This window comes from Micromonas pusilla, assembly GCF_000151265.4.
Source record: "Micromonas pusilla CCMP1545 genomic scaffold MICPUCscaffold_4, whole genome shotgun sequence".
Lineage (NCBI taxonomy): Eukaryota > Viridiplantae > Chlorophyta > Mamiellophyceae > Mamiellales > Mamiellaceae > Micromonas > Micromonas pusilla.
Window position 1 is genome coordinate 473,564 of NW_003315885.1, and position 19,919 is coordinate 493,482.

A 19,919-nucleotide genomic window follows, 5' to 3' on the forward strand; every position below is an offset into this window, starting at 1 on the left:
GCCGCGCGGGGGGACGACGGCAGCATGGCGGAGGCGGAGGTCGAGACGGAGCCGCCGGCGCCGGCGCCGCCGTCGCGAATGGGCGAATGCCAAGTGTGCGAGGGCGAGGAGAAAAATCCCGGGAAGTACCGATGCCCGAGGTGCGGAACCGTCACCTGCGGGCTCGCGTGCTCGAAAGCGCACAAGACGAGAGGGGAAGGATGCAACGGCAAGCGCGACCGCGCGGCGTTCAAGGACATCAGAGAGTTCTCGGACGCGGACGTCGTGAGCGACTACCGATTCTTAGAGGAGACGCTCTTGGAGAAGGACCGCGCGAAGCGATGGCGGCCGCAGTACGCGGACGGCTCGGACGCGGCGGCGAGGTCCGAGCGCGCGCCCGCGTCGCGAAAAGTCATCGCGCTGTTGACGCAGCAGGCGAAAGCGCGAGGGACGACGCTGCTGTGCATGCCCGACGGCATGGCTCGCCGCGTCGCGAACACGACGTTCTACGACAGACGACGCGACGTCCTGCAGTGGCGCGTGGAGTGGCTGTTCCACGGCATCAGCAGCGCGAGCGCGGTCGAGATCCCGGACGCGAACGACGACGCGGACGCGGACGCGGCGGCGGACGCGGTGGCGGCGGCGGCGGCGGCGGCGGCGAAAGCCGTGGACGAGAAAGTCGACGACACCACGACGATCGCTGCCGCGCTGCGCAGACACTTCGAGCAAGGCCCCGGAAGGGCCGCGAGGCTGCACCAGCTCAGGCGGTTCACGGACGCGCTGAAGGCGTTGGATAAAGGCGACGGCGGCGGCGCGTCGATTTGCGTGTATTTCGAAAAGCACGGGTGCCCCGCGAACGCGAAGCGATATCACAGGCTGTCGTTGGAGAACACGTTCAAGGAGAACCTCGCGGGGAAGAACGTTTTAGAGTTTCCGACGCTGCACGTCGCGGTGCTGCCCGCGGACGCGGGAAAGTTTCTAGAGCCGGAGGAGGAAACGTAGTCTTGAAGCGTCGTTCGTCGCAGGGCTATTTCTTTCGCGTTTGTTCCTGGTTTCGTTCGTTCGTTCGTCCGTTTCCACGTCGCTCACGGCGTCGTCTCCGCGTACATGTTCCACGCGCGACCGATGAGATCCACGCCCACTTCACTACCTCCTCGCTCCGTCCGTCCCGGCGTCTCCGTTCCGACGCCTATGATGTTCAACGGGTCGCTCGGGTCGCGTTCTCGGGTCGAGTCTTCGAGAGCGGCGGGCCCGAACGCGGCGGCCATCACGATGATCGCCGCCGAGCGGCTGTACACGTCGTGCGGGTCAACCTGGGAGAGGCGAGGGCGTGAGGGGTTTCGAGAGGAGGAAACGCCGCGTCTGTCTACGAAGGCACAGATAGACCTTTGAATAAATACCCCGCGATGATATAACTTAGGTGGCGTACATAAATATGAGAGTCGCTCGACGAGCTTCACGCGACGGCGGCGGTCGAGTCTCGCGACTTCCCGAACGGGACGACCTTCACGACGGACGTGGTACCCACCTTTTGTATCACGACGACCTGATCTCCCTCCGTCAACGTCCCCTTCTTCTTCGCGAAGTCGAACACGACGCGGAGAAGCGCGGACATGTCGCTGTTCGTCGGGTTCGCGAGAAGAGGGATCACGCCGCGATTTAACAACCCTTGACGCGCCGCCTGCTCGCCGTCCAACACCCACCGAATGCTGTTCTGTGTCACGCGCGGGATCACCAGCGACACGATCGGCATGTTCGGTCGGTACTTGGACACGAGACGCGCGGTGTGCCCCGTGCGCGTGAAGACGACGATCATCGCGGCGCCAACCTTGGACGCCGCGCGCACCGCGCTCGACGCCAACGCCTCCGATTGCGACAGCCCTCCGCCCTCGTCCATGACGCTCTGCGGGAGCTGCTGCTGGTAGTGGTTCTCGTGGTCGAACACCTTCTCGGCCTGGCGGCATATCCGTCGCACGGTGTCCACCGTCTTCGCCGCGAACGCGCCTCGCAGGGTCTCCGCGCCCAGGAGAATCGCGTCTGCGCCGTCGAGCACCGCGTTGGCGACGTCCGTGGCCTCCGCGCGCGTCGGCCGCGGCGTCTCCGTCATCGTGTCCACGACCCTCGTGACGACGACCGGCTTGCCCCCCGCGTTGCACTTGAAAAGGACCATCTTCTGGGACAAAAAAACCTTCTCCGGGGGCATGTCTAAGCCTAAGTTCCCGCGCGAGAGGATGACCCCGTCCGCGGCGGCGACGATCTCGTCGATGTTCCGCAACGCCGCGAGTCGCTCCACTTTCGCCAAGACTTTCGTCCCCGGGATCCCCGCGTCCGCGAGCAACTCCTTACACTCGCGAATCGCCGCCGCGTCGGGCGTGAACGACACCGACACGAAGTCGACCTCGTTCGGCGCCGCCCATTCCTTCACGACGCGGCGGTCCCACTCGCTCAGCGTCGGCATGTCTTCGCCCTGCTTGTTCGCCACCTGCACGGTGAGCAGCACGCCGCTGAGCTTCGCGTCGTTGCGCGCGGTGCACGTCACCATCCCCGCTTTCGCGTCCACCTCGTCGACTTTGAGGTACACGGACGACGTCTCCGAGCCCGTGAAGAGGTACTGCCCGACGAAGATGTCGTCCCCGGGGTGCACGAAATTCACGAGCTCCGGGGTGTTCACGGGGAGGAACGCCGCGCTCGCCGGCACCGTGGCGTCCGTCGTGAGCGTCACCCTGTTCCCTTGAGTCATCACCACGGGCGCTCTCGGCGCGTTCGCGTCGAACGACGTCACGTCCTTGGGCGCGAGCTCGATCCCGATCTCGGGCCCGCGCGTGTCGAGCATCGTCGCGCACAAGATCTTCGTCCGCCTCTGCGCCTCTCTGAGATTCTCCAGCGTCTTCGTGTGGTACGCCATCGAGCCCCAGGAGAAGTCGAAGCGCGCGATGTTCATCCCCGCCTCGAGGAGCGCGATGAGCTCTTCGACGGTGCGGCTCTTCACGCCGACGGTGCAGATCACCTTCGTGAGCGAGGAGACGGTCCCCGAGTCGTCGCTCGCCTCGACGATGCGGCCGAGGCCGGACGCCTGCGACGGCGACGCGTGCAGCGCGCCGACGGACTTTTGAACCAAGTTCACGTCCGAGTCGTAGCGCTTCATGTTCGGCTTGCCCGTGCGCATCATGCCCGCGGGGTGCTGCCGGCGGCCAGGGCGCCGGGCGAGACTGACGACGAGAGATAACAACGAATTCTCCTCACGCGCTTTGAAGACGACGACGACCCACGACCCACGCGCAGTGTGCACTATTTGGCCTTCCACGCGGCGCGGGCGGCGGCGTACCGTCCCGAGGCGGACCGACCGCGGTGAACGACCGTGAATATGTATACGAACACCTCGCGCTAATCGCTGACTACACTCCGCGCCGCTCCCCCCGTCGAATCCCCACCTCCCCCCATCCCCACCCGCGACCCGCGACCGGCGACCCGCGACCGGCGACCCGCGACCGCGCGTCGGCGTCACAGCATCTGCCCCGTGAGGAGGAAGACGCACGACGTGAAAAACGCGCACACGCTGAGTCCGCGTTCGAGGTAGTCCACGAAAACGATCCCCGTGCTGCTCGGCTCGACGCCGATGAGCTCGCGGACGCCGTACAGCTGGAAAGCGTAGCACACGTACGCGATCGTCATGAACGTGATCAGGAACCTCGCGTACAGCGGCAGCTCCGGCTCGTGCTTGTGTTGGTACCCCTGGAAATCTTCGGCTAAGATCTCGTCGCACTTCGCGACGATCGCGCTCAAGTTTTTCCTCGTCTCCGTCGCGTTCGGGTCTCGATCGTTCACCTTGGACGCGATGACCGCGGAGTAGGATTTGAACTGCACCGCGACGTCGTAGATGTCCAGCGTTTTCAACATGATCTGCGCGGAGAGACCGCGGCGAATTTTCACGACGCCCTCGAACACCTTCCCGTTGTCGTAGCACTCCGCGAGCGTCGCGATCGCCATGACCTGCGGGATCGCGCAGAACCGAAACACGTCGATGTTCTTGAGCTGTTTCATGTACGCCAGCGAGTCCAGACCGTGCTCCAGCGCGTTCGTGATGAGGTGGTTCATGCACGACACCGCCGCGTCTCGGTTCTCCGGGTGACGGAACACGTCGAGGGTCTCGCCGTACTTGCTCCAGATGCACTTCGGCCAGAACATCCTCGGCGCGGGCTCTTCGACGATGTCCTCGAGGTAGTCGCGGATGATGTTCGTCTTCTGAAGGAAGAGGCCCATGCTGTTCGAGAGGTTTTCTTCTTTCGCGAACCGCTTGTCTTCCAGCAACGAGTTCGCCCAGAGGTTGGACAGGCCGATCCCGACGAGGCCGGCGACGTAGTGGCAGTACTCGTCCCAGTCCTTCAAGCTCACGACCTCGCGTCGGATGAAGTTCGACATCCCTTTACCCATCCGTTTCGTGATGTCCGCGATCACGTCTTGGTACTCTTTCTTCAGGGATAAGAACACGGCGGTGACTTTCGTGTACTCGTCCATGAGCCTCTTGTAGTGCTTCTCCCCGCACGGGTACACGTACTTCGGGTCGTAGATCTTCTGGTGGAACTTCTCCAGCTCCGGGCACTTCGTCTTCTCCGGGATCGCCATGTCGTCCTCGATCGTGTCCAGCGCCCTCAGGACTAAGTAAAAGATGCACACCGCGTCTTGGAGCTCGTGCGGGAGCTGCTGAATCACGATCGCGAACGAGCGCGAGACTTTGTTGAGCATGTCGTAGCAGAACGCGAGGTTCGGCTCCTTCGGGAGCTTCTTCGCCTTGTCCGCCATCATCTTCACCCGCACGAGCGGGATGAAGTCGCTCGGATGCTTCAGGAGGAGCGTTAACGCGCCCATCTCGTGCGTTCGTCACACACTACAGTCGCGCACGCGCGCGCACACGCGCTGAGAGAAAACTCGGCGGGAAACGCGAGAGGAGGCGATAACCGTCCCGCGCGATTGACGTCCGTCCGATCGCGCGACCTGTCGACGCTCCGACGAGACGAGGGAGGCGTGCGCGTGCGAACGCGCGCGCGGTTCGCGATCGGAGGATCGATACGAACCGTGTCGGGTGCCTCTCGCGGCGCGTGCGGGAAGTGCGCGCGGGCGATTCGCGCCAGTACGCTCGAAGCCGATCGGAGGAAGCGAGCTGGCGCGAACGGGAGGCTCTGACTGGCTCTGAGCGCCCGCGGGGGCGTCCGCGCCGACGACCGCGCGCTGACCGATGAGACGCGCGCGTCGACCGCGCGCGACCGGCGCGCACCGGCGCGCGACCGCGCGGCGCGGGGTCAAATCGCGCGTTGAACCTGAAATTCCACCGCGCGAGGCCACGTCGCTTTTCCGCCTCGCCCCGGAACGGGAAAACGATCGGCCAATGATCGGTCCCGACCGCGGCTCGCAGATTTCGTTTCCGACGCGCGTACTGCCGATCGGGGGCAGGTTTAAACTGTTTGCGCGTAGACGAAATTTCGCGTAGTACGACCCAGCGTGGCACCGAGATATTTCGGATCTCCCCCGCTGTTGGTTTACCGCCTCTACTCGTCGCGGTGGACGCGCGCACGCCATTCCTGCCTCGCGCCTCAACACGCGCGCGTTGCAAACCCGCACACCTCAGAAGTGATGGCCGCGGCCTCCGCCCTCGCGGGCGCGTTCACCAACCTCGCGGTCTCCGCGAAGGTCTCCTCCAAGCGGACGAATGTCGTCGCGAAGAAGGTGCGCGCGCGCGTCCATCCTCCGGGGGATCCTCGCCGCGAGGTCTCGCTGATGCGGTGACGTCGACGATGCGAACGCGCGCGCGCGCATCGCGCGCGCGCGTTCGTAACCCTCCACGCCGATGCGGATTCGTCGCGTCGCGGGGTCGTCGATCGCCCCCGCGCGGGGTCGCGCGCGACGCGTCGCCGCGATCGCCCCCGCGCGCGCGTCTCGGCGACCCGCGATCGTTCCAAATCTTTCGCCTCTCTCGAGCGCTTCTCGCCGAGCGAAAGAAACCCCCCTCTCCGCCTCCTCTTCTTCCGCGCGGTTCGCTGACGTGATCCCCGTCCTCGCATCGTTCTCGCAGGTTTTCTCCGCGCGATCTGCGGTCGCCAAGCGCAACCTCACGGTACGTCCGCCCCCGGAGCGTTCGCGCGACGCCGCGCGCCTGAACGCGCGCGGTTCCCCCTCCCCTCCCGCTCGCGATCGCGGCGCTGGCTGCTTCTTATCCGCGCTTCGGCGCCAGTTGTCCCTCGGAGACTTTTTCTTCGCTTATTTTTTATCCCTTCCCTCCCTCCGACCTCCCGCTGACGTCGATCCCCTCACCTTCTCCCCTCCCCGATCAGATCTCCAACGTCGCGACCGGCCCCAAGGGCCCCGCGACGTCCGCGGAATCCTCCGACGAGGACAAGATCTTGGCGGACCAGGGCGCGGGCCAGTACACGAACGTGGACCCCGAGATTCGAAGGATCGTCCCCGTCGCGAACGGCCGCGTCGTCGTCAAGGTGGTGTACGTCGTCCTCGAGTCGCAGTACCAGTCCGCGCTCTCCGCGGCGGTGCAGCAGCTCAACGCGAACAACACCCAGGTGTGCTTCGAAGTCTCCGGCTACCTCCTCGAGGAGCTCAGGAGCGAGAAGAACCTCGCGCAGATGAAGAAGGATGTCGAGAACGCCAACGTCTTCATCGGCTCGCTGATCTTCATCGAAGAGCTCGCGGAAAAGATCGTCGCCGTCGTCGAGCCGCTCCGCGCGCAGCTCGACGCGTGCATCATCTTCCCGTCCATGCCCGCGGTGATGAGGCTGAACAAGCTCGGGACGTTCTCCATGGCGCAGCTCGGGCAGTCCAAGTCTGCGATCGCGTCGTTCATGAAGAAGAAGAAAGAGTCTGGCGGGTTCGAAGAGGGCATGCTCAAGCTCGTGCGCACGCTGCCGAAGATCCTCAAGTACCTCCCGTCCGACAAGGCGCAGGACGCGAGGAACTTCATGAACTCGCTCCAGTACTGGCTCGGCGGTTCCACCGATAACCTCGAGAACTTCCTCCTGATGATCTCCAAGGCGTACGTCCCCGCGCTCGCGGACATGGAGATGGAGATCGCCGAGCCGGAGACGTTCCCGGAGATTGGCATCTGGCACCCGACCGCGCCCGCGATGTACGAGGACCTCAAGGAGTACCTCAACTGGTACGACACGCGCAAGGACATGAAGTTCGCGAAGGACGCGCCCGTCGTCGGTCTCGTCCTCCAGCGCTCGCACCTCGTCACCGGCGACGAGGGGCACTACTCCGGCATGGTGATGGAGCTCGAGTCCCGCGGCGCGAAGGTTGTCCCGATCTTCGCCGGCGGTCTCGACTTTTCCATCCCGGTCGAGAGGTTCTTTTTCGACCCGATCACGAAGGGGGCGTACGTGGACACGGTGCTCTCGCTTACCGGCTTCGCCCTCGTCGGCGGCCCGGCGCGCCAGGATCACCCCAAGGCTATCGACTCCCTGAAGAAGCTCAACGTGCCGTACATGGTGACCGTCCCGCTCTCGTTCCAGACCACGGAGGAGTGGAAGGACTCCACCCTGGGCCTCCACCCCGTGCAGGTTGCCCTCCAGGTTGCGCTCCCGGAGCTCGACGGCGGCCTCGAGCCGGTGATCTTCTCCGGCCGCGACTCCAAGACGGGCAAGTCGCACTCGCTCCAGGACCGCGCGGCGCAGATCGCGACGCGCGCGATCAAGTGGTCCGCGCTTCGCAAGAAGAAGAACGTCGACAAGAAGCTCGCGATCACGGTCTTCTCGTTCCCCCCGGACAAGGGTAACGTCGGCACGGCAGCGTACCTCAACGTCTTCGGCTCCATCTTCCGCGTCCTTCAGGGCTTGAAGAAGGAGGGCTACAACGTCGGGAACATGCCGGACAACGAGATGGACCTCATCAACTCGGTGCTCAACGACAAGGAGGCCAAGTTCGCGTCCCCGGACCTGAACATCGAGCACAAGATGACCGTCAAGGAGTACGAGAAGCTCTGCGTCTACCAGGAGTCCCTCCACGAGAACTGGGGCCCTCCCCCCGGCAACCTCAACTCGGACGGCCAGAACCTCCTCGTGTACGGCAAGAAGTTCGGCAACGTCTTCATCGGCGTCCAGCCCACGTTCGGCTACGAGGGCGACCCGATGCGCCTCCTGTTCTCCAAGTCCGCGTCCCCTCACCACGGCTTCGCGGCGTACTACACGTACATCCAGAAGGTTTTCGGCGCCGACGCGGTGCTGCACTTCGGCACGCACGGCTCCCTCGAGTTCATGCCCGGTAAGCAGGTGGGCATGTCCGGGAACTGCTACCCGGACCTCCTCATCGGGGACACGCCGAACATCTACTACTACGCGGCGAACAACCCGTCCGAGGCGACGATCGCGAAGCGCCGCTCGTACGCAAACACGATCTCCTACCTCACTCCGCCCGCGGAGAACGCGGGTCTGTACAAGGGCCTCAAGGAGCTCAAGGAGCTCATCGCGTCGTACCAGGGCCTCAAGGACTCGGGCCGCGGGCCGTCCATCGTGAACTCGATCATCACGACCGCCATCACGTGCAACCTCGACAAGGACATCAAGGAGCTCCCCACGGACGCGGACGCCGACGCGAAGGACATGGACTCGGACACGCGCGACATGATCGTCGGCAAGGTGTACCAGAAGCTCATGGAGATTGAGTCTCGTCTCCTCCCGTGCGGCCTCCACGTCGTCGGCTGCCCCCCCTCCGCGGAGGAGGCGGTGGCGACGCTCGTCAACATCGCGGGCATCGACCGCGAGGACGAGGAGATTCAGGCGCTCCCGCAGCTCCTGGCGCAGTGCGTCGGCCAAGACATCGAGACGATCTACCGCGCGAACGACGCCGGCGAGCTCGCGCAGGTCCAGCTCCTTCAGGACATCACGGAGGCGAGCCGCGCGATGATTGGCGACTTCGTCAACAAGGCGTCCGACCCGTCCGGCCGTCTCGCCGCGGGCGCGCTCGGCGCCTTCGGCAACATGTTCGGCGGCGCGTCCGTCGCGCTTCCCTGGGGCGACTCCCTCAAGGGCACCAAGTTCGATAGCATCGACGTCGCCGCGGGCAGGAAGCTGTTCGACTACCTCCGCTTCTGCCTCGAGCAGATTGTCAAGGACAACGAGCTCGGCGCGCTCACGGAGGCGCTCAACGGCGAGTACGTCCTCCCCGGCCCGGGCGGCGACCCCATTCGCAACCCGAAGGTGCTCCCGACTGGCAAGAACATCCACGCGCTCGACCCGCAGGCGATCCCGACGTCCGCGGCGCTCGCGTCCGCGAAGGTTGTCGTCGACCGCCTCATCGAGCGCCAGCGCGTCGAGAACAACGGCGTGTACCCGGAGTCCATCGCGCTCGTGCTCTGGGGCACGGACAACATCAAGACCTACGGCGAGTCCCTCGCGCAGGTCATGCTCATGGTTGGCGTCCGCCCGATGCCGGACGCGCTCGGTCGCGTGAACAAGCTCGAGCTCATCTCTCTCGAAGAGCTCGGCCGCCCGCGCATCGACGTCGTCGTGAACTGCTCCGGCGTCTTCCGCGACTTGTTCGTGAACCAGATGAACCTCCTCGACCGCGCGGTGAAGCTCGCGGCGGAGCAGGACGAGCCGTACGAGATGAACTTTGTCCGCAAGCACGCGGTCGAGCAGGCTGAGGAACTCGGCCTGTCCATCCGCGAGGCGGCGACGCGCATCTTCTCGAACGCGTCCGGGTCGTACTCCTCCAACGTCAACCTCGCGGTGGAGAACTCGTCGTGGAACGACGAGTCCCAGCTCCAGGAGATGTACCTCAACAGGAAGTCCTTCGCGTTCAACTCGGACGCCCCGGGCAGCGGCATGGAGACGAAGACGGATATCTTCAAGTCCGCGCTCTCCAAGGTGGACGTCACGTTCCAGAACCTCGACTCCTCCGAGATTTCTCTCACGGACGTGTCGCACTACTTTGACTCGGACCCGACGAAGCTCGTCGCGGGCGTGCGTAAGGATGGCAAGATGCCCGCGTCTTTCATCGCGGACACGACGACGGCGAACGCGCAAGTTCGCTCGCTGTCCGAGACTGTCCGCCTCGACTCGCGCACGAAGCTCCTCAATCCGAAGTGGTACGAGGGCATGCTCGCGTCTGGGTACGAAGGCACGAGAGAGATCCAGAAGCGCCTGAACAACACCCTCGGGTGGTCCGCGACGTCCGGGCAGGTTGACAACTGGGTGTACGAAGACGCGAACGACGTGTACATGGCGGATCCGGAGATGCAGAAGCGCCTCATGGAGACGAACCCGAACTCTTTCCGTAAGATGGTCGCCAACTTCCTCGAGGCGAACGGGCGTGGGTACTGGGAGACGAGCGAGGAGAACATCGAGCGTCTCCGCAACTTGTACATGGAAGTCGAGGACAAGATCGAGGGCGTCGAGAACTAAACGTCTCTCGACCCCTGGCGATTCTTCGATTCTTCAGCTTTCAATTTTGTACCGCGGTCGGGGGCGCGCGCTTCCGAAAAATTCTTGTCCAAGGCACATTAGCCACGACACAGATCTTCTTTACCATTCTTTCCTCACAGTCACGCGTATCCTGAACGACTGTCGTCGTCGGGGCGCTTCGGCGGCGACTTTTTTTCGCCAGCCGGGACGTTCGCGTGAGGGGCAAAATCTCAATCATTTGTGCCTTGTGTAGTGTACATAGCCGTGCTCATCACGCACGGCATTTAATACAACCTTTAAAAAAATGAACAAATACCGTTCGCATGCATCGCTCGACGCGCGCTGTACGCAGGCTTCCCGGCCGCGACGCGACCGCCACCGACGAAACGCCCTGGAAAAAAAATCTTTCCATCGAAACCGTTTTCTCGTGAGTTTCGTCGACGAGCCACGACACATCTACGGGCGCTCGCACTCGCGCGCGAGACTCCGCCACCTTCACGCGGCGGAGCGCGACCGTCTACGCCGCGTAAGAGCACGCATAGTTCGCGTGGTATACCGCTGACAGCACGAAATCGAGCGACGCGCGCGTATCCCAGCAGCGGAGACGTCCCAGCGGAGAACATCCCCGCATTCGTTCCCCTCGGGATCTCGCGTAGATCCGCGGACGCCCATGAGCCGAGGCGTCCTGCGTGACCGAAAAGTACCCACCGCGACCGCGCTGCAACGCATCTCGGCGATCCGGGCGGGCAAGGCGTCCGCGTTAGACTTCGACTCGGAGACGGACGACGGCGCGTCCGCGGCGTCCGCGCGTCGACCGCTGAAGCCGACGTCCGGGGAACTCGGCACGAAGGAAAACGACGCGACGAGCGCGATGGACTCGGACGCGGACGCGTCCCCGGCGCAGCCGCGGCGTAAAGGCCGCCTCGTGAAGAAATCCGACCTCCCGGACACGCCGTCGCCGGAGCCGACGCCGGTCGTTCGACGACGCGCGGTGTTCATCGACGACTCCGAGTCCGACGCGGACGACGACGACGACGACGACGACGACGAGGAAAACGTCGAGGAAACGAACGTCACCGCCGACGCGACGGAGACGGCGGACGCGGAGCCGTCGCCGCCGCCGCCGACGGCGGACGACTCCCCGAATTTGATCGACGACATCGTGTGCGACATGAATACGATATCCTTGACGCGAGAGCCGGTCGCGGAGCCGACGAAGCCGGTCGTCGCGCCGTTCGCGCCGGCGATGCCCCCCGCGGCCGCGAGAGCGCCACCGCCGCCGGCGTTTGGATTCGACGCGACGCCGACGCGGACGAAGCCGGCGGCGGTGAAGATTGCTCCCGCGCCCGCGGCGACGCCGCCGGCGCGCGATGTACCCGTCGCAGCGACGCCTCCTCGCCGCGCCGCGCCCGCCGCGCCCGCCGCCGTCGCCGCGACGCCGCCGCCTCGAGCGGCGCCGCGGACGCCCGGCGGTGGGAACAAAACCCCGGGAAACGGCCCGAAGCCGATGCGTCTGAAAGGACGCGCGGGCGGTCCGAAGTTCGAGCTCGCGGGCGAGCTCGCGGCGCGACTGTACGACCATCAGAGAGACGGCGTCAGGTGGATGTGGAACCTGCAGCTGAACAACCGCGGGGGGATACTCGCGGACGACATGGGTCTGGGGAAGACGCTTCAAGTCGCCGCGTTCGCCGCCGGATTGTTGCGCTCGAAAGCCGCGAAGCGGGTCTTGGTTCTCGCCCCGACGACGCTGCTGCCGCACTGGGGGAAAGAATTCATCGTCGCCGGGTTAAAGGAGGGCGTGAACTTGCACCGATTCGCGGGCGGGGGGTCGAAAACGGATCGAGACAAGGCGTTATCGAAAGTACTCACCCACGGCGGCGTCTTACTCACGACGTACGGCATGGTCACGCACAACGCGACGTCCCTCGGCGCGCCGGAGGCGGAGGAGGACGGCGACGTCATCGCCGCCGCGAGCGGACGCGGGTCGATTGTCGCCGGGCAAGACCTCCCGGACGGAGGCACCGGTTTGTCCTGGGATTGGGTCGTGTGCGACGAAGGGCACAAGCTTAAGAACCCAAACGCGCAGCTGCCGCGAAAGATTCGAACGATCCCTGCGTCGTACCGGCTCATAATCACCGGGACGCCGATACAGAACCACCTCGCGGAGCTCTGGGCGCTGTACGACTTGTGCTGCCCCGGCTTACTCGGGGACGAGGTCGAGTTCAGGAGGGAATACTCGAAGAAGATTGGCCTCGGGCAGAGCCGCGACGCGACCCAGCGGCAGAGAGAAGCGGGCGCGCGCGCGTCGGACGAGCTCCGGACGAAGTGCCGCCCGTTCATGTTACGACGCGAAAAATCCTCCGTGCTCGCAAAAGCCGCGGCGGACGAGGCGGGGACGACATCGGGCGAGGAATCAAACGAGACCGCCGCCGCCGCCGCCGTTCCGGGAGGGGAAGACACGTCATCGGCGGCGGAGACGACGCGGCGGGAATCCGCGGCGGCGACGGCGGCCGCGTCCGGATGGGGCGCGGTGAAGCACGCGCCGTCGCAGCTCGGGAGCAAGAACGACCTCATCGTGTGGCTCCCGCTTCGACCGGCGCAGAGGCGGTTGTACCAGCAGTTCCTAAAGTCCGGCCCGGTGAGGGCGGCGCTGAACAAGACCGGGTCCGCGCTGAGCGCGATCAACGTGCTGAAGAAAATTTGCGACCACCCTGCGTTGTGCTGCGCGATAACCGGCGCGTCCGCCGCCGACGCGGCGGCGTCGTCCACGTTCACGCGGTCGCCTTCGAAATCCCCCGGGGGATCCAAGTCCGGTAACAACGAAGAGGGCGAAGACGAAGACGACGAGGTGAACGAGGGGAAGCAAGCCGCGGTCGCCGCCGCGGTCGCCGCCGCCGGGCTCACCGAAGCCGATCTCGGCGGCGATCCGTCGGCGTCCGGTAAAGCCGCGTTCCTGATGGACATGCTCCGGCACCTCGCGAGTAACGGCCACAGGACGCTCGTTTTCTCGCAGTCTCGCGCGATGCTGGATGTCCTCGAGAAAGCAGCCGCCGCGGAGGGCCACAAGCTCGTGAGGATCGACGGCAACGTCCCCGCGGATGAACGTCACGCGCGCGTGGAGCGGTTTCAATCCGACGCGTCCATCCCGCTCGCGCTGCTCACGTCCCAAGTCGGCGGGTTAGGTCTTACCCTGACCGCCGCGGACCGGGTCGTCATCTACGACCCCTCGTGGAACCCGGCGTCTGACTCGCAGTCCGTGGACAGGGCGTACAGGATCGGTCAGAAGAAGGACGTCGTCGTATACCGGCTCGTCACGTGCGGCACCGTGGAGGAGAAGGTGTACCGGCGGCAAGTGTTCAAGGGCGGTCTCTCCCGCGCGGGGACGCAGGACGGGAACCACTTTCGCTATTTCAGCGCGGAGGAGACGAGCCAGCTGTTCGAGGTCACGGAGTCGGGGTTGAACTCGTCCACGACGCAGATCGAGCTCGAGCGGTTGCACGCCGGGCAGAGGAAGTGGACCAAGGAGCTGACGGAGATCGAGCACCCGCTGTTGAGACGTCTCGGCGCCGCGGGCGTGAGCGACCACGACTTGCTGTTCAGCAAAGATGACAGCACGAAAGCGGGCGGCGGCGCGACGGAGCTGTCCGGACCTTCCGTCGCGGCGAAGAAAAACGGCGGCGGCGGAGGCGGCGGAGGTGGCGGCGGCGGCAAGGGTGGGAGCAAAGGCGCGTGGAAGGGCGTCGACGCCGGCTGGGGCGGCGACGCGTCCCTCGCCGGCCTCGCCGCCGCCGCGGGGAGCGCGATCGCGGTCGGGAGGAACTCGTCGTCGCCGACGAGCATCGCGAAGACGATCGCCGCGCCGAGCGCGAAGACGATCATCACGGAGAAGCTCGACGAGCTGCGGAAGGCGCGCGAGAAGCAAAAGCTCTTGCTCGAGATGCCTCTCGTCGTGAAGAAGCTCCCGGACCGCGGCGCGTCGATTCGAAACCGCATCGCGTCTTTGGATCTCGAGATTTACGAGGTGGAGAAGGAAGCGCACGCGAAGTACGGCGTCGGAGAGAAGCCCGTCACGCCGGTGAAGCGAGAGCAGGAGGAGGAGGAGGAGGAGAAGGACGACGATGACGATGACGTGGAGGAGGTCGTCGTCGAGACGTCGCCGGACGCGAAGGCGAAGACGCCGGCGAGGGCGAAGACGCCGGCGAGGGCGAAGACGCCCGGAAAGACGCCCGGAAAGTACGCGACGCCCGGACGCAAGAAAGGACGCTCCGGCGGCGCGGCGCTCATCGACGACGTCGCGAGCGATAAGGACGACGACACGGACGACGACGACGACGACGACGGCGCGTCTCTGGACGACTTCGTCGTCCCCGACGACGAGGTGGACGGCTCGCAGGGCTCGCCGCCGCCGTTGGACAGCAGCGCGGAGACGGACGACGTCGAGGAGGACGGCTCCGTCGCGGGCGGCGGCGGCGGCGGCGAGGACGAGAACGGGGATTTCGAGACGGCGCCGAGCTCTCCCGCGCGCGAGGTGGAGGATCTCTCGACGTTGATGGGAGGAATGGGCGTGTGATGACGACGCGACGGGGGATAGCAAAAATAATACACCAGACCAGATCGACACACGCGACGAGCTGCGGGAACATCACACCAGCAGGCTCACATCACACCAGCAGTTCACGGGAAGTCAGGCTGCACTGCTCGGAGATCTCCTCTTATCCAAGGGCGAGATCGTGTTCGGTCCCGTCCGCACACGACGCCGCACCGCGGAGCGCGGCCGCGAGCCTCGAGTCGACTCTCTCGCGCGGCTCTCCTCCCGAGCTCCTCTGCGACTCTCGCGCGGAGGGAGAGAACACGCGTCGCGCGCTGCATCGATCGCGGCGCGCGCGACCGCGGAGGGATGGCGCTCGCGGCGATGTCGGCCACGCGATGCGCGCCCGCGCCCGCGGTCGTCGCGCGCCGGGTCACCACGCCGCGCGCGACGCGCGCGGCCGCCGTCCCCCCCGCGCGCGTGCGATGCGTGCGCGTGAGCGCCGCCATGTCCGCGGCGAAACCCAAGGGCGCGCGCGCGAAGCGGTTCCGCGACGGCAGACCGCGACCGGCGCGATCGTCCTCCTCGGAGACGTCCTCCTCGACCGTGGCCGTGGACGACGCCGCGGCGGCGACGAAGCCGAAGACCGCGGCCGCGACGCACGTGTGCGAGGAGTGCGGGTATATCTACGCGCTCGAGACGCCGTTCGACGCGCTCGGCGCGGACTTCGAGTGCCCGCAGTGCCGCGCGCCGAAAGATCGCTTCTCCGAGTACGTCCCGCCGAAGCCAGACGCGGCGGCGGCGGCGGCGGCGGCGAAGACGAACGCGAGCGACGGCATGAGCGCTCGCGAGATCGGCACGGTGACCGCGTTCGTCGCCCTCCTCGGCGCGGCGGTCGCGTCCGCGGGCGGCCCCGCGGGCGCGGCGAGGGAGGTGGCGCGCGCGGGGGAGCTCCTCGTCGCGAATCACCTCCCCGGCGTCGGCGGCGTCGTCGAGGACTCGTTCCTCGGGTTGCTCGCGGCGTGCACGGTGTACTCGCTGTGGCGCAGCAGCTTGATCCCCGCGCCCGTGGGGAACCCGATAGCGCGGAAGAGCCGCACGCGGGCGTCGTGGCTGCACGTCGTCTCCGGCGGCGGCGCGCTCGTGACGGGTTTGTACGGCGTCGCGTTGGAGCGCGTGTACCGAGAGAGTCCGGGGTGGACGTGGATGTGGGTGAGCAGCGCGCTGTTTCTCACGAACGCGCTGACGTACTCGCCGTTGATGCAAATCTTCAAAGCGTCGAAAGAAGGGAAGTACGCGATGAAGCTCGGGTACTCGTTCGTCGCGTCGTTTCAGGGCGTCGTTTTCATCGCGTGGAGCGCACAGCCGGACGCGCCGCCCTGGATGTACTGGAGTGTGATGCCTTTTTGGTATTTCTCCATCGCGAAGCTGTGGGAGAGCACGGAGTTTGTCCTCGCGCTGACGCCGGAGTCGGCGTCCGGCGATTCATTCCAGGACATGATAAGCGCCGGGTCGAAGCGCAGGTTAGGGAAGATGACCCCGGACGCGGCGACGTTGACGTACGTGTCTCTGAACGCGTTCGCGGCGATTTTCGATAACTGTTACATGGCGCTGTACACCGCGCTCGGGCCGGAGGCGTTCTGGCACACGTCGCGGGTGTTTAACGACTCGGACTTCCACTTGCGGTTGGTGAAAGGCACGACCGGGTCGCTGACCGTCGCGCTGTTGATATTCATAAGCACGTTAGGGTGGAGGAAGCAGATGTCCATGGACCTCGCGATTTGGTTAAACGTGATCCTCGGCAGCGTCGGGCCGTGGATCGTCCTGTTCTGGCACAAGCTCGAGGACCCCACCGAGGATTGGTTCCCGCAGTTCGTGTTCGATCCGGGGTACGATTATCACCCGCTGTGGCAGACCGCGAGCGCGGTGGGGGATTCCGTGAGCGGATTGATAGGTAGTTGACGCGTCGAGCGTGAGATCGAACACATAAGTAGATCATCTTCACGTCACCTCTCCAGTGTCGCACCGCGCGGGTCCACTCATTTCTGTGCAGCGCGCGGCACGCGTCCCTGGACGACATGTCCGCGGCGACGGACGCGCCGCCGCCGCCGCTGCGCCGACGGCGATGGCTGTGGGGCGGCTCGATCGTCGTCATGCTCGGCCTCATCGTCTTCGCGGGGTATCAAGACGTCCGGATGCTGAACGTGAAGCGCGTGTTGGAGGACGTGACGAAGGGCGCGGTGGACGCGAGTAAGCTCATCCCGGCGTCGTGGACGGGGAAGTCCGCGTCGCCGATGCCGGTCGCGACGACGGTGATCAAGGCGGGGGCGGAACCAGAGGCGGCGGGGGACCGGGCGAGCGCGTGGAAGAAGGACGCGCGAGGGAAGGGTAAGGCGCGCGAGATCGACGAGAACGATCGCTCGAACGCGACGGTTCGCGACGAGAAGCGCGAGGTGGACGCGGGACGACCGCCGCCGGCGCCGGGGACTCGAGCGCGCGCCGTCGCGTCGTCGCCGTCGCCGTCGTCGCCGCCGTCATCGTCGTCGTCGTCGCCGCCGCGTACTCGTAGCCCGCGCGTCTCGCGCGGAGACGGTCCCGCGAACGCGACGAGCGCCGCGAACGACGCGAGCTCGAGCGACGACGAGGAGGGGTGGGCGCTCGCGGCGATGCCGCCGCCGCCGCCGCGCGGGGCGAGCGCGACGGCAACGAGAGACGACGACGACGACGACGACGACGACGCGGACGCGTCGACGAACGCGACGGGCGCGCGCGCGCCGTCGCGGGCGCCGCCGGTGTTCGAGGAGACGGGATGGGTGGCGTGGCCGCCGCCGAATCCGCCGCCGCCGACGAAAGGTTGAGTCGAGCCCGAGGGCGCGAGCGCGGTCGTCCGCACAGTACGCGCGCGCGCGGTGGTTTCGAACGACGATAGGTTAGCATCCGTCGGTCTCGCTCGCGTTCACACGTAGTCCATTCGTAAAACGACCGCCTACCACCTACCGCGAGGCGACGTGCCCTGCCCCCCCCGAGGCGACGTCCCTTGCGAGCTCGCGACGGAGTGCGGACTCCTCGGCGACGCGACGCCGCGCGGCGACGATTTCTTGTTGTTGTTCCGCTTCGTCCGCACGCGCGGCAACCCGTGCGCGCCCGTTCCCCTGCCGCCGTTCCCCCCCTCCGTGCCCCCGATGACGCCGAGGGTGTGGAACTTGCTTATGACCTTGTGCACGGCCATGACCAACAGGACGAATCCGGAGACGACGTGAATGATCCGTCTCGCGTCTTGAGGCAACCACTTGCTCCGCATCTTATTCCTGACCGAGCGCAGGAGCTCTCTCGCGGGTTTGAACGTTGGGGATATCGACAGCGCTGCTTTCAAGCTCGTGCTCGCCTCCTTCAATCGTCCCGTCTCCGCGTAGACGATCCCTAGGTTATACCGCAACAACGTGTGCCGAGGGGCGAGCTCCAGGCCCAACCCGAACAGACGCACGCTCTCCTCGAGATCCCCCGCCGCCCTCAGCGCGCCGCCGTAGTGTAAATACGAGTTCGCGTTGGGTTTTAACTCTAACGCGCGCTCGAAGCAATCGAACGCGACGTCGCTTTCGCCCTTGACCCGGTACGCGTTCCCCATGAGGTCCCACGTCTTCGATTTCTCTTCGTCGTCCGATTCGTCGCGCTCGTCGTCGAACGCTTTCGCCTTCGCCCTGAGCGTCCGCAGCGCCTCGTCGACGCCGCCGTACTGCTGGAAGAGCACAGACAGCCCGGGCTCCGACGCTCTCTTCCGTTTCGCGGCGCTCGCCGCGAGCGCGTCGTTCCATCCCGACGTCGGCGGCGCCCTTTTCACCCGACGCGTCGCCGTCCCGTTCCCCGGGTGCTCGTCCAGACGCGCGCGCTCCGGGACGACGCCGACGTGCTCCCACGCGTACCAACTCCCCGGCTTGACCACAACGCCGCCGCGATCGTCCCACGACCGCGGCGCGTTCTCGCCCACGGTCCGCGGGTGCAGCGTCGGCTGCTCCGGCGGCGGCGGTCTCTCCGCATGTGGGGTTTCGACGACGAATCCGCTGCCGTTCAGTCGCAGACTCCACGCCGCGTCCGCGCCGTTCTCCCACGGCGCGATCGTCGGGGTCGCGACGCACAGCAGCGTCAGCGCGACCGCGATCGCGACTCGACCCATCCGCGCCGACGACACGGCCTCCTCGCGCGCCTCGCTCTGACGCGGTTCGGGAGACACGTTAAAGTATTACTGTACGGCGCCGCACGTGTGCTGGTGACCGACCGGAAGCCCACGAGCGGCCGCAAGCCCCCGGATGAGAGATCCAGTCGTGATGAGAAAGAATCTTCTCTCGTCCGTCGCGCGTCTCCCGGAAGTCACTTTACTGAATGGCTAACTAACGTGTCAGATGTCTACGATGACGAACACCTCCGCGCACCCGTCCTTCCCCTCCCCCGCCTCCAAGATCTGCATCGCGCTGTACGTGATCGCCTTGATCTCCGTCCCCTGCTCGTGCACGCCGTCGACAAACTTTTCCCCGAGCGCGACGCACTCGACGCGCCAGCGCGTGCGGTCGATGGTCGCGACTTGTATCTTCGTGCATACGAGCATCGACGTGTGGAAGTGAAAGAGGAGCTCGTCCAGGAACGCGAACAGGAGCGAGTGCGCGTCGTGCGCCTCGACGACGAACGCGTGGCCGTGGACGACGCGACCCTCGGTCGCGCCCGTCGCGCCGGCGGCGGCTTCCCTTTCCGCGCCCGTCGCGCCGTCTCCCTCTCCCCCTCCCGCGCCGTCTCCCTCTCCCCCGCGCGCGACCGCGACCGCGACGCGCCCGCTGCCCGGGGCGACGCCCTCGTCCCTTGCCCTCGACGCGCCCTCGCTCAGCTTATCCAGCGGCGTCATGTAGTCGAACATCCCCAACGCCGCGCGCGCGAAGCACTCCTCGACGGTGGCGCCCCACGCGTGAATCTGAATGTCCGCGGTGTGGTCCTTGTACTCGTACCGCCGCTCGCCGTCGAAC

The 19,919-nt window shown here is 66.0% G+C and overlaps 8 protein-coding genes across 8 annotated transcripts; 4 read left to right on the forward strand and 4 right to left on the reverse strand.

Annotated features, from left to right (window-relative positions):
- Positions 1–24: 24 nt before the first annotated feature.
- Positions 25–1,014, forward strand: MICPUCDRAFT_67210 (uncharacterized protein; the record flags this gene model as incomplete). The annotated part of the gene is made up of 1 exon (XM_003057633.1): positions 25–1,014. The coding sequence occupies one exon, from the start codon at positions 25–27 to the stop codon at positions 979–981; it is 957 nt and encodes a 318-aa protein (XP_003057679.1). The 3' UTR covers positions 982–1,014.
- Positions 1,015–1,435: 421 nt separating this feature from the next.
- MICPUCDRAFT_16253 (uncharacterized protein) lies at positions 1,436–3,124 on the reverse strand (the record flags this gene model as incomplete). Its single annotated transcript, XM_003057999.1, has 1 exon — positions 1,436–3,124. One exon carries the CDS (start codon positions 3,122–3,124, stop codon positions 1,436–1,438), a length of 1,689 nt encoding a protein of 562 aa, XP_003058045.1.
- A 356-nt stretch (positions 3,125–3,480) lies between these two features.
- On the reverse strand, positions 3,481–4,845 carry MICPUCDRAFT_57124 (uncharacterized protein; the record flags this gene model as incomplete). Its single annotated transcript, XM_003058000.1, has 1 exon — positions 3,481–4,845. One exon carries the CDS (start codon positions 4,843–4,845, stop codon positions 3,481–3,483), a length of 1,365 nt encoding a protein of 454 aa, XP_003058046.1.
- Positions 4,846–5,563: 718 nt separating this feature from the next.
- Positions 5,564–10,704, forward strand: CHLH1 (magnesium-chelatase subunit chlH chloroplast precursor). The gene is made up of 3 exons (XM_003057634.1): positions 5,564–5,700; positions 6,047–6,088; positions 6,306–10,704. Exons 1-3 carry the CDS (start codon positions 5,608–5,610, stop codon positions 10,380–10,382), a joined length of 4,212 nt encoding a protein of 1,403 aa, XP_003057680.1. The 5' UTR covers positions 5,564–5,607; the 3' UTR covers positions 10,383–10,704.
- A 1,185-nt stretch (positions 10,705–11,889) lies between these two features.
- On the forward strand, positions 11,890–13,662 carry MICPUCDRAFT_15861 (SNF2 super family; the record flags this gene model as incomplete). The annotated part of the gene is made up of 4 exons (XM_003057635.1): positions 11,890–12,302; positions 12,357–12,822; positions 12,919–13,195; positions 13,292–13,662. Coding segments are annotated over 4 exons (1,527 nt in total), but the record flags the coding sequence as incomplete, so codon positions are not given.
- Positions 13,663–15,279: 1,617 nt separating this feature from the next.
- MICPUCDRAFT_67217 (SNF2 super family) lies at positions 15,280–16,907 on the forward strand (the record flags this gene model as incomplete). The annotated part of the gene is made up of 1 exon (XM_003057636.1): positions 15,280–16,907. The coding sequence occupies one exon, from the start codon at positions 15,280–15,282 to the stop codon at positions 16,870–16,872; it is 1,593 nt and encodes a 530-aa protein (XP_003057682.1). The 3' UTR covers positions 16,873–16,907.
- A 989-nt stretch (positions 16,908–17,896) lies between these two features.
- On the reverse strand, positions 17,897–19,081 carry MICPUCDRAFT_57128 (uncharacterized protein; the record flags this gene model as incomplete). Its single annotated transcript, XM_003058001.1, has 1 exon — positions 17,897–19,081. One exon carries the CDS (start codon positions 19,079–19,081, stop codon positions 17,897–17,899), a length of 1,185 nt encoding a protein of 394 aa, XP_003058047.1.
- A 222-nt stretch (positions 19,082–19,303) lies between these two features.
- MICPUCDRAFT_11752 (uncharacterized protein) lies at positions 19,304–19,906 on the reverse strand (the record flags this gene model as incomplete). Its single annotated transcript, XM_003058002.2, has 2 exons — positions 19,304–19,576; positions 19,748–19,906. Coding segments are annotated over 2 exons (432 nt in total), but the record flags the coding sequence as incomplete, so codon positions are not given.
- Positions 19,907–19,919: the final 13 nt, after the last annotated feature.

Excerpts from the sequence above, each read along its gene's own strand:
- CHLH1 (XM_003057634.1), top strand. The coding sequence starts at position 5,608 with ATGGCCGCGGCCTCCGCCCTCGCGGGCGCGTTCACCAACCTCGCGGTC. Across the intron at positions 5,701-6,046 it reads CGAATGTCGTCGCGAAGAAG|GTTTTCTCCGCGCGATCTGC; the intron begins GTGCGCGCGCGC and ends TCGTTCTCGCAG. Across the intron at positions 6,089-6,305 it reads TCGCCAAGCGCAACCTCACG|ATCTCCAACGTCGCGACCGG; the intron begins GTACGTCCGCCC and ends CTCCCCGATCAG.